This window comes from Mandrillus leucophaeus, unplaced genomic scaffold (genome assembly GCF_000951045.1).
Source record: "Mandrillus leucophaeus isolate KB7577 unplaced genomic scaffold, Mleu.le_1.0 Scaffold559, whole genome shotgun sequence".
In the NCBI taxonomy this organism is placed as follows: Eukaryota; Metazoa; Chordata; class Mammalia; order Primates; family Cercopithecidae; genus Mandrillus; species Mandrillus leucophaeus.
This window is the reverse complement of record NW_012106019.1, coordinates 770,690-781,912: the sequence shown is the minus strand read 5'-3', so window position 1 is coordinate 781,912 and position 11,223 is coordinate 770,690. Positions and strand designations below refer to the sequence as shown.

Sequence of the window (11,223 nt, the reverse complement as noted above, 5' to 3'; positions counted from 1 at the left end):
GTCTTTTAAAAAATATCATCTAAAAGATTAATAATTCTTTTTATCATCTTATCCGGTCTGTGTTCATATTTCCCCATTGTCTAATAATGTTTTCATAATTTTTTGAAATTAAGAACCAAACAAGGTTCACACACGTTACATTTGGTGGTTGATATGCCTTTTATTTATTTTTTATTTTTATTAATTTATTTTTCTGAGATGGAGTCTTGCTCTGTTACCCAGGCGGGAGTGTAGTGCACGATCTCAGCTCACTGCAACCTCTGCCTCCCCAGTTCAAATGATTCTCCTGCCTTAGCCTCCCGAGTAGCTAGGATTACAGGTGCGTGCCACCATGCCTGGCTAATTTTTTATAATTTTGGTAGAGACAGGGTTTCACCATGTTGGCCAGGCTGATCTTGAACTCCTGACCTCAGGTGACCTGCCTGCCTCGGCCTCCCAAAGTGTTGGGATTACAGGCGTGAACCACCCGGCCCAGCCTTGATATGCTTTTAAATTTTAATCTAGGTTGTCTCTTCCTTTTCTTCCTTTATAATTTATTTGTTGAAGAAACAGGGTCATTTGTTCTACATAATTTTCCTCATTCTGGTTTTGGCTGAGTGTATCTCTGGTAAAATTTAACATGTTTTTCAGTTCTCTGTATTTCCAGTAAATTTACAGGTAGAGACAGACTTGATTAGATTTACTTTCAATTCTTTTTTGGCAAGATTCCTAGTTGGTGATGTGTATTTCTTTACATCAAAAAGATATGTTTTGTGATGTTAAAATCAAACAGTTTAGGTTTTGTCAGCTTGATTCATCCGTTACAAAATTCCCAATTAACTTTAATAATAGCATCTATTGCTAATTGTTGCCTCACTGCAGTATATTAGTAGGTGTTGTAAAAGGTGATATTCCTTCTCCAGCCTTCTAGATTTATTGGCTGAGATTCTTCAGGAATGAAGACCTCTTCTTCATATACCACTTTATTACCCTGAAAGTATTTATACAGGAAAGGCCAAAATAAAATGGGACTTTTTTTTCTTTTCACCTACACATTCCCAGAATAATTTGTGCCTTAGGAGCCTCAAAACATGACTAGAGGTTTGTTGTTGTTGTTGTTTTTAGTATTATAAGCTCATGGATTTTTGCCTCCCATTCATTTTCGATGTTCAAATTCTTTGTTTGACCAGTGGCAGCTTTATTTATGTTGGCTCTTGTGTCCTTGGCACAATCCCAGTGGTCTGTAATAGTTTCCTAAAATATACAAGATGAAGCTCATTCTGTATATTTTCTTCCCCAGATTTAGAATCAGAATTCTAATTCCTTTCAGTGGGAAATGGTATTTAGAGATTATAATCTGGGTGATATTTTTGTATATTCCTACAAGGTTCTCACTGTTTGTAGGCGTTTTGGTGGACAGAACTAGGAAAACTTTACAGAAAGAGAAAAATAATTCATGTTTCCAGATGCTAGTTCTAACTCAGATAAAAGATGGTAAGAGTTTTTACTTAATTTTAAAATTTACATTTGTATTTTTCCTCAACATGGAAAATGTGGTTCTAACAATAAGAGTATTGAATTACAAAATCTGGGGGAGGAACTATTCTATTATATTAGAAGATTGGAGGGTTACAAATACCAATGCCTAAAGGTACCAGACAGCCAAATGAATGTATCAGGCCTGTTCTGAAAATCATCTGGGAATGGTGGGGGTTAATAAGCTGGAGAGCATATATCCCATCTAAAGGAGGCATCTGTGACTTGACTCTAGCTGATTTTTGCCAAGAGGGAATATGGGCACGGTACTGCTTGTTTTTTTTCATTTTTAAAAAGAAGATGTAATCCCAGCACTTTGGGAGGCCAAGGCGGGCGGATCATGAGGTCAGGAGATCAAGACCATCCTTGCCAACACGGTGAAACCCCATCTCTACTAAAAATACAAAAAATTAGTCGGGCTGGCATGCGCCTGTAGTCCCAGCTGCTCGGGAGAATGAGGCAGGAGAATTGCTTGAACCCAGTAGGTGGAGGTTGCAGTGAGCTGAGATTGTGCCACTGCATTCCAGCCTGGGAGACAGAGCAAGACTCCCTCTCAAAAAAAAAAAAAGAAAAAGAAGATGTAAATCCAAATATTTTATGTGAAATTATTTAGCTTTTAAATACTGACAATAATACTGACAAACTAAGTCAAAGTTTTAAAAAGGCCTTTTGGACCAAACAAGGATTTCTTCCATAGGTTATTAGTTTGTAACCTCTTGTGAGAAAGATCTAAGGATTTTTCCAGACCTCAGACAATCTGAAAAATATATTGGGAAAGAGTATGAGAAAGGGAACTTAATCATCTTGGTTTTGCTAATCATGATTGCATTTATTTATCTGACTTTTCTTTTTTAGCCTTAAAAAATTAAAATAGCCCTATAATTAATTTTGCTTTTCTTTTTGCACATTCAAAATAGGAACTTACAACGTCTCAGAAAAATGGTGGGAATGTTCTTCAGATGATGTATGAGAAACCTGAACGATGGTCTTTTACCTTCCAAACATATGCCTGTCTCAGTCGAATAAGAGCTCAGCTTGCCTCTCTCAATGGCAAGCTCAAAGATGCAGAGAAACCTGTATTACTTTTTGAACGATCTGTGTATAGTGACAGGTATGTATAAATGGCTTATACGTGGCCATTTGAAGTTTTTATCTTAGAACTGGACTTTTTCTTTTTCTTTTCTTTCTTTTTTTTTTTTTTTTTTAATGTTTCCTGGGAATTAGTAATATGAATGGCTGAGTTGGGGATTTAAGATGGAAAATGATATTTAAATCCCTCAGCAGTCTGGTACTAATGGCATTAGGGAAGTTACTGCATTTATTAATCCCCAGCTTCCATAGAAACTGTTGGGAATATGGTGGTGCCCATCTCATTTAAATTTGCAGAGAAGTTGTTTTTCCCTCTAACCTTTTTAAAATTCTCATCTGCTCTGGTTAAATCTGGATCTATATCCTAGACTCTTACCTGGAGCAAGTAGATAAAAGTCTCTAAGGGGCCTTAGAATTGCCCTACTTATGCTAGGATTCTTTTGACCTCCAAAGTTAGCTCAGAACAGAGGTTCTCAGACTTTTTGATCTCAGGACCCTTTTCAGTTCTTAATAACTATCGAGGCATCCAAAGAGCTTGTCCTATTGATACTTGCGTTACTAGAAACTGAGATGCACAAAAATGATTTAAAACTAGCAATAATAAATTCATTACATATTAATATAAATACACTTCACAAAAAGTTATATTTTCTAAAATAAAAAGCTAGAAAAGTATCATTGCTTTACATTTTTGCAGATATCTTCAATGCCTCACTTATTAAAAGAGCTGGATTTTTATTTATGCTTCTGTATTTAATCTGTTATGATATGTTTGTTTGTTTGAAGTATATTGGTATATGAAGTAATCTGGCCTCTCACAGAACCCCTTAGAATATCTTGGGGACTCATGGGGTCCTCACTCCATATTTTGAGAACCATTGGCCAAAAACATGATGGAAAGACTCCTGTCTTTTTCTGCTTTCCATGGCACTATGTGCCACTGGATTTAGGAGAATGTTTCATGTTCGTGTTTTCTTTTTTATTTCTTTGTTTTTTTTTTTTAAATGATACATGTGTTGATGAAGACTCTCTTTTAGGTATATTTTTGCATCTAATTTGTATGAATCTGAATGCATGAATGAAACAGAGTGGACAATTTATCAAGACTGGCATGACTGGATGAATAACCAGTTTGGCCAAAGCCTTGAATTGGATGGAATCATTTATCTTCGAGCCACTCCAGAGGTAAAACCCAATAAAAATGTATTGCATTGAAAATTTAAATAAATATTTAGAACTCTTTTTAGTGGTATGTAATCAGAGCAATTTAGTTTAACTCCAGCCTCCCAACCTCCCACTCCCCACCTCTAAATTAGAAACTTGTAACTGTGTAGATAGGAGCATTCTTTTCTCTCAGCAAACTGGAATCCCAGCCTGGGCAAGTTGCTTTTTTAGGCTCTTTGTGCTTCCTCAATCCTTTTTTATTTTACTCATTATTTCTTCCCAACATTTGCAGACTCTTCTCATTCATCACAGTTAAAGTAATGAATGTGGTCAAGCAACTCCTAGAATATAGGCTTCCTGAGGCGAGACCTTGGGTATTTTGATTACTGTTGAATTTCCAGTGCCTAGAACACCCAGTGGTAGGCACTGTTGGAGCATATAGTAGGAGCTCAGTAAATATTTATTGAATGAATGGCGATGCTGATGGAGGTCCATTTCAAGAAATCTTTTATTATGGTTGTTTGTGCCTTGGAAATGAGTTGATAATGGCAACTATAGTTGGGAAAAGACTTAGAGGACCCTTGCCATTTTCCATTAAGGGAGCTCACTTGAAAAGGTGCTTTTTGTGATAGGTTATAACATAGCTATTCTATTTACATATGATGTTATATAATGAATACAGGAAGACCAAATAGATGCCTTTCATAAAACTAACCTAAATATTAAGATCTTACATTTAATCAGAAGCTTTCTGGTTTTGGTGCTTGCATTTCTATTGTTTCTGTTTTTTAATTCTCATTTTTTCCTTAAGTCACAGGGTAGGCACTGATGAATGTAAATGTCATAACTTCTGGCCTAAAATTAGAATACTGTGTTGTTGTCAAAGCTGGGTTTTCAAAGAAATTAGGTTTCTGATTCCAACGGATGATTTTGTTCTCCATTAAGTAAAGATTTTGTTCTTCATTAAGTAAGTGAAGATTTAGCAATTCTTTAGCAATTTCAAAAGTTAATTTTGAAATTCACTTTTATTTTTGAAATTTTTTTTGTTCTTAATTACAAAAATAGTAAATAAAAATGTGAAAAAGAGCATAAGGAATACTAATAATTTCATTTTGCTTGAAACATTTATAGTCACTATTAAGCTAGAATTTAGCAATTACAATAATTTTGAAATTCTTTTATTTTTGAAAAGGTTTCTTAAAGTTATGAAAATAGTACAAACACCAAAAAACAAAGAATACTAATAATTTCATTTTAATACTGATAATTTCATCAGTATTGTTTCTGATATCTTTTGATGAAAGGATTAATTGTTGAAAAGAGAATTTAGAGTTTGAAACACAGTTTGTATGCTGCGATGGTCTTATGCATGTCATTTAGGTTGGAGGCTTTTATTTCTTGGAATGCATGAAGAGTTTCTCAGGGTCTATAAGCCCCCACAAATTATACAAAATTTTTTATGTATGTGTGCTTTTGGGGAACATAATCTAGAGCTGCACTGTCCAATGTGGCTATTTAAATTTAGGGTTATTAAAATTTAGAAATTTAGTTCCTTGGTCATCACACTAGCCGTATTTCAAGTGCTTAAAAACCACAGGTAGCTAGTGGCTACCTTATTTGATAATGCAGATATAGGACAGGCATAAATCATTCCAAAGTTGTTTTGGTTGTGCTGGTATAGAGTTTTCATCACATTAAGAACCACTGCCTTTAGTGGTTTTATGTGAACTGAACATAGATATTTTATAGTCAAGTTTGGTTAACAGCAAAGTAAGATTGTGTTTATAGATTGGCATACCTTTTAGCTGTTGTCTCTGAACATTTTAAGTAGATGTTTAGTTTTTTTCTCCTTTTTATCAAACTCAGTGTATTTCATGTGTGGATACCAAAAATTTATAGACTTATTTTAACTTATTTTTGAAAGTACCACTTGGCTTAGAGCCACCAAGTGGCTGAAAAGCTCATGGAGGGAAAAATGAATTATTTCAACTTTTAAGAAGTAATAAGTAGAGATTTTGGCTAGCATGAGTAGAGAGACACAGAAAAGAAAATTTTGATGGCAGCAGACAAGAATAATTGTTCACTGCCTTTTTCTTCCATCTCTTATTACTTGCTTTTAGAAATGCTTACATAGAATATATTTACGGGGAAGAAATGAAGAGCAAGGCATTCCTCTTGAATATTTAGAGAAGCTTCATTATAAACACGAAAGCTGGCTCCTGCATAGGACACTGAAGTAAGACTTCTTTATTTTTATTTACTATTCATTTTAAATACCTTTGTTAGATTTTAATCTAAAATTTGGAAGATATGACTAGCAACATGTAAAATTTTCAGTCATTTTGCTTATTGGTATCTTTCAGAACTAGGTATAGATTTTGATTCTGTTGATTGCAATGAGATCCTATTTCCTTAAAGTTTTTATAACTAGTATCCCTTGGTGGTATTGATAGTATAATATATGAAATTTCACTTTAAGTGATAAAGTAGGAAATATATCTGTACATTATTTAGTTACTCTTTCAGAAAGAATTTTGACTTGGGACATTGTATAGCATGGTTGTTGAGAGGATAGACTTTGTTATTAGTCAGATCTTGGCTCAAGTCCAGTCTTACTTATTGGTGTGTGACCTTGGATAGCCTCTGAGCTTCAGAATGACAATTCTGAACTTTAGTTTTCTCATCTTTAAAATGCAGAAATTCCTCCTTTATTATCTGTTTTTCGATTTTGAAGAGAATCATATGTTACAGTACCCAGCTTTATATATTTGTACCCGAGTTTTTTGGCTCCATGTGGTAAATCTAAATGAGAAAGAAGGGGCTGCCAGATGAAGTATTGCAGAGTAACTTTAGTGTAAATGATTGACAACATTTTGATTTTCCGAGGACATACGAATGAATTTTTAATGTTTCTCTCTCTTTTTTTTTTACATTTCTGATTATTTTATTAATCTCTCTTTTTAAACAGAACCGACTTCGATTATCTTCAAGAGGTGCCTATCTTAATACTGGATGTTAATGAAGACTTTAAAGACAAACATGAAAGTCTGGTTGAAAAGGTAGATTTAGACAGACTACAAACAAATATTTGTTTTTTCTAAAAAAGTGTACTGACTTGTGAGAAAACAATTTTCTAACAGAAAACGTTCCATAAAGTTACATTAAGAAACAGTTAAGAGCTTTAGAAGATTTTGGACTGTTTAGATTCCAGTCCTGACTAAATTCTAGCTTTGTGGCCTGAGTTAAAATAAGGATCCTTCGGAATCTCAGAATCTGACAGATGTTTTAGAAAAAAGTTAAATAAATAAAAATAAAACAAGGATTGTTTTTTAATCCTTCAGTGCCTCTATCTGTAGGATAGGGATAATCATAATAACAAAAGTTCTTTCTCACCCCCTTTTTCTCTGCTTTGTCCCCATTTGTTCCTCTCTTCCCTACACCACCAATCTTTAGATACTTTAATAATAAACTGCTTGTGAAGTTAAATTTATCTTTTTCAACTAAATTCAATATGGAGGATATTTAAAGTTGTAGGATATGGATCTCATCCATTTTTACGTTGGCTAAAGTCTTGAGATTGAGGGTTTTAGTTTTCAGTTTCATTTGGGATCATGTCAAGGATTAATTGACATTGCGTAATCATTGAGTCATTGTCTTAATCACAGTGTATTTATCGCTCAAATCACTGGAAGTTGACCATATTCTGTTAAGTGAGTGGTGCCCCTTGATAAAGGGACTGGGCGAGAATTTATTGATGAAGATTTGAGAGAGAATAGTAAGGGAATTTGTATAACAAATATCCCTATACCCATGTTGATAACTCAGTGATTAAGCTATAAAGAAGAAACCACAATTTGGTTTAGTTTTGAGAGAAATTTGATTTTTCCTTTCTTTTGTGACATAATGTCTACTGTTTAATAGAGACTTGACATTCATAAGGGATATAATAAGGATTTTGAAAATCTTGACTGTTTTATATAACTACCATAGCGTATACATGTAGTTGTTTTTCCCATGATATGAACTGAAGCTTATCTGGAAAATTCCAGTGACCTCTTCATACTATTAATGATGTTAAAAATATAGGATAAATTAACTTATAATACTATTAAATGAAATTAAGTCAGCATTAAGTATTAACAGCCAACCATCAATTTAACTGACTTTGTAAATCACTTTTTAATTTTATCTAACACTTCTTTGTTTTGACTAAGAATCATTTCACATTATTATATTTTACTTTTATTAATAATGTTAGCAGTTGACTTTCTTTTTAAGGTATTTTTACAAGACAGTAATCTTTGTCTCTTGAGAATTATTGAGTAGCCTAGAATATGTGGAGAACAAGCATATTCTTACATTATGGTCAATTGGCTAGGTTCATTGACTCCTTATATGATTTTCCCCACACACTGACATTGCAGAGTATGATTCACATATGTGCTTCAGAAACATGACAAATCTACTACATGTTTGATCTTCAGAGTTGCTTGAACTTTTGTGCTTATTAATGTTATCAGTGTTAAAGCTGCATATGTCAATGGTCTATGATATTAAACAAAGAGATTATAAAATTGGTGTTACAGCTATTTTACAACTGTATCTAAAATTGATAGATGCAGTGGCTCACACCTGTAATCCCAGCACTTTGGGAGGCTGAGGTGGGAAGACTGCTTGAGCCCAGGAGTTCCTGACCAGCCTGGGCAACATAGTGAGACCTCATCTCTATAAAAAAACAAACAAAAACTAGCCAGACATGATGGTGTGCACCTAGCCAGGAGTTCAAGGCTGCAGTCAGCTTTGATTGCATCACTGTACTCAGCCTGGGTGACAGAGCAGTAAGTAACTCCTAAAATGACCTTTTAGGTCATTCATCTTTTACTACTGAAGTATTTAACAATATTTCTTTCTTTTTTTTTTTTTTTTTTTTGAGACAGTCTTGCTGCGTCGCCTGGGCTGGAGTGCAGTGGCACAATCTTGGCTCACTGCCATCTCCTTCTCCCAGGTTTAACCAATTCTGCCTCAGACTCCCAAGTAGGTGGGATATCAAGTGCACGCTCCATGCCTAGCTAATTTTTGTGTTTTTAGTAGAGATGGGGGGTTTCACCATGTTGGCCAGTCTGGTCTGAAACTCCTGACCTTAAGTGATCCACCCACCTCGGCCTCCCAAAGCACTGGGATTACAGGCATGAGCCACTGGGCCCGGCCTTAACAATATTTCTTTGGAAAGTAAATGCAATGGCATTGTGATAGTTACTTATACGGCTGGGGTCTTCAACTATTATATATTTTTAAATGAAGAGGAATATCAGATACCTCAAATTAGTCAAGGAATTATACTGATTTTTTTTTTCTTCCTTTCCTCAGGTCAAAGAATTTTTGAGTACTTTGTGATCTTGCTGAAGACTACAGGCAGCCAAATGGTTTCAGATACTTCAGCTTTGTGTATCTTCGTAGCTTCATATTAATACAAGTTTCTTTAGAAGACCCAAGTTTTTAACCATTTTTGTTCTAAGGAAAAAAAAAGATTTTTAAACGAATCTTATGTGAAACTTTTTGACCAGTTTTCTTTTCTTTCTTTTTTTTTTAAAAAAGACATTTAAAGACAAAGACATTATTTCTCATAGCAGGAAGTGTAGAGGTAGATGGTTCCAGAATCAGTATAGTGGCTAAACTACATTAGAAAAGATCCAGCTTCCGTCTTTCCCCTCTTTTGTCGTCCTCAGCAGGTTGGCTTTTTCCCCTGGTGCCTCTCACCTCATTGGTGACCAGTTTCTTAACTGAACGCTTTAAAGTTACATAGTAAATGGTAGTGTGTCCTGTGTAAATTAGTATACCTATTAAAAGTTGCAAAGTAGAATTAAAGGAATTCCTAGAATAAGGATTCTAAAGTTTTATTTTAAATGATTATCTTCTTAACAGTTTAGTCCTACCTCTTACTTCCTGCCTCAGTCTGCTTTCTCTACTGTCTGGATTAATTAGGCAGCCTGCTATAAAGTTAAAGTCACACATTTCTATTTTGCAAACATTGTGATTACTCTTTGCTTTGTACTTTGCTTTGCTTTGTAGGCTTCTGCTTTAAGTTTTTCTCTTTTTCAGACAAATTACTGATAAAAATGATATTGCTGTATATGTAATATATTCTGAAAGCATTATTTTTTGTTGAATAGAAAATAAAATTAATGAAGACAGAGGCTAGAAAGCATCCATTAGTTAATGAGACACACTTAATTACTTATCTCTAAACCATCTATGTGAATATTTGTAAAAATAATGCATGGATTCATCTTAGTTCTGTATATAAATATATTTTCTTTCTAGTTTGTTTAGTTAAGGTATGCAGTGTTTTTCCTGTGTATTAAACCTTTCCATTTTGCATTTTAGAAAATTTTATGTATTTTAAAATAAGGGGAAGAGTAACTTTCATTTTGAAACTATTATTTTTCTTTCCAAAGTGTCATTTTTGTTTTTTGTTTCTTATTCGAAGATGATAATTTATTGGATTAACCAGTCCAGATGCACTGATCTTTGCAAAGGGGACTTAATTTCAAATCTGTAATTACCATATATAAACTGTCTCATTATACATACACATTTTTTTTGGTTTGTTTTGGTTTGGTATAAATGAATTCGTTTACTTAATTAAATATTTCTTAACTATAAACCTCATGAACTACAGCGGAGCTACACTCATTGAAATGTAATTTCAATTCTAAAAAGATGTAACAATCTTTTTAGAGTTAAAATTTATTCTACTTTTAAATAAAAAATTATGAATATTAAAGGTGAAAATTATATAAATTACTTTGATTCCATTTTAAGTGGAGACATAGTTCAGTAATTTTTAGTAACCTTTAAAAATGTATAATGACTTTTAAAATTTGTAGAATTGAAAAGATGCTAATAAAAATTCATTACTTACTTGTCATGACTCAAAAATTGTCTCAGTGTGGTGGTCATAAGAGAATTGAGCCTAATGGTGGTCTGGATTATCTCTTGGATCTATTACCTATATCATGTCTTCCATTAGAATTTATATATTGTTCCTTATAGTTTGCTCTCCTAGAAAGGTAATTAATAATACAAGACTTATTTTTCTCATCCAGAATTTTCTCTTCTGCTATGCCTAAAACTTTATACTGAACCACTGAGAACTTACGTCTGTCGTATTTTAAAGAACAGAGTTGTAAAATGTTTCTAAAATAGAGATATAGATGTTATTACCTTAGAAAAATGCTAGATACATTGCAACATTAAGGTGTATATAAATTCTGGTAAATAATAGCCTTCTTCATTTTTCATTTGACTAACTTACCTCTTTTTTTTTTTTTTTTTTAAGAGACAGGATCTTGTTCTGTTGCCTAGTCCCGAGTATAGTGGTGCGATTATAGTTTACTGTAATCTTAGACTCCTGGGCTCAAGCAGTACTGCCTCAGCTCCTTATGTACCTGGGAC

The 11,223-nt window shown here is 33.7% G+C and overlaps 1 protein-coding gene across 2 annotated transcripts in view; it reads left to right on the top strand.

Moving 5' to 3' along the window:
• The window catches only part of DCK (deoxycytidine kinase), a 33,733-nt gene extending 23,026 nt beyond the window's left edge, over window positions 1-10,707 (top strand). Inside the window, exons 3-8 of one of the 2 annotated variants that reach the window (XM_011998145.1) lie at window positions 2,433-2,626; window positions 3,642-3,789; window positions 5,889-6,004; window positions 6,737-6,827; window positions 8,706-8,802; window positions 9,136-10,707. In XM_011998145.1, the coding sequence (XP_011853535.1) occupies window positions 2,433-2,626; window positions 3,642-3,789; window positions 5,889-6,004; window positions 6,737-6,827; window positions 8,706-8,802; window positions 9,136-9,236 (747 nt within the window). In that variant the 3' untranslated portion in view covers window positions 9,237-10,707. The remainder of the gene's footprint in view (window positions 1-2,432; window positions 2,627-3,641; window positions 3,790-5,888; window positions 6,005-6,736; window positions 6,828-8,705; window positions 8,803-9,135) is intronic. The other variant, XM_011998146.1, reaches the window with a different exon arrangement.
• Window positions 10,708-11,223: the final 516 nt, after the last annotated feature.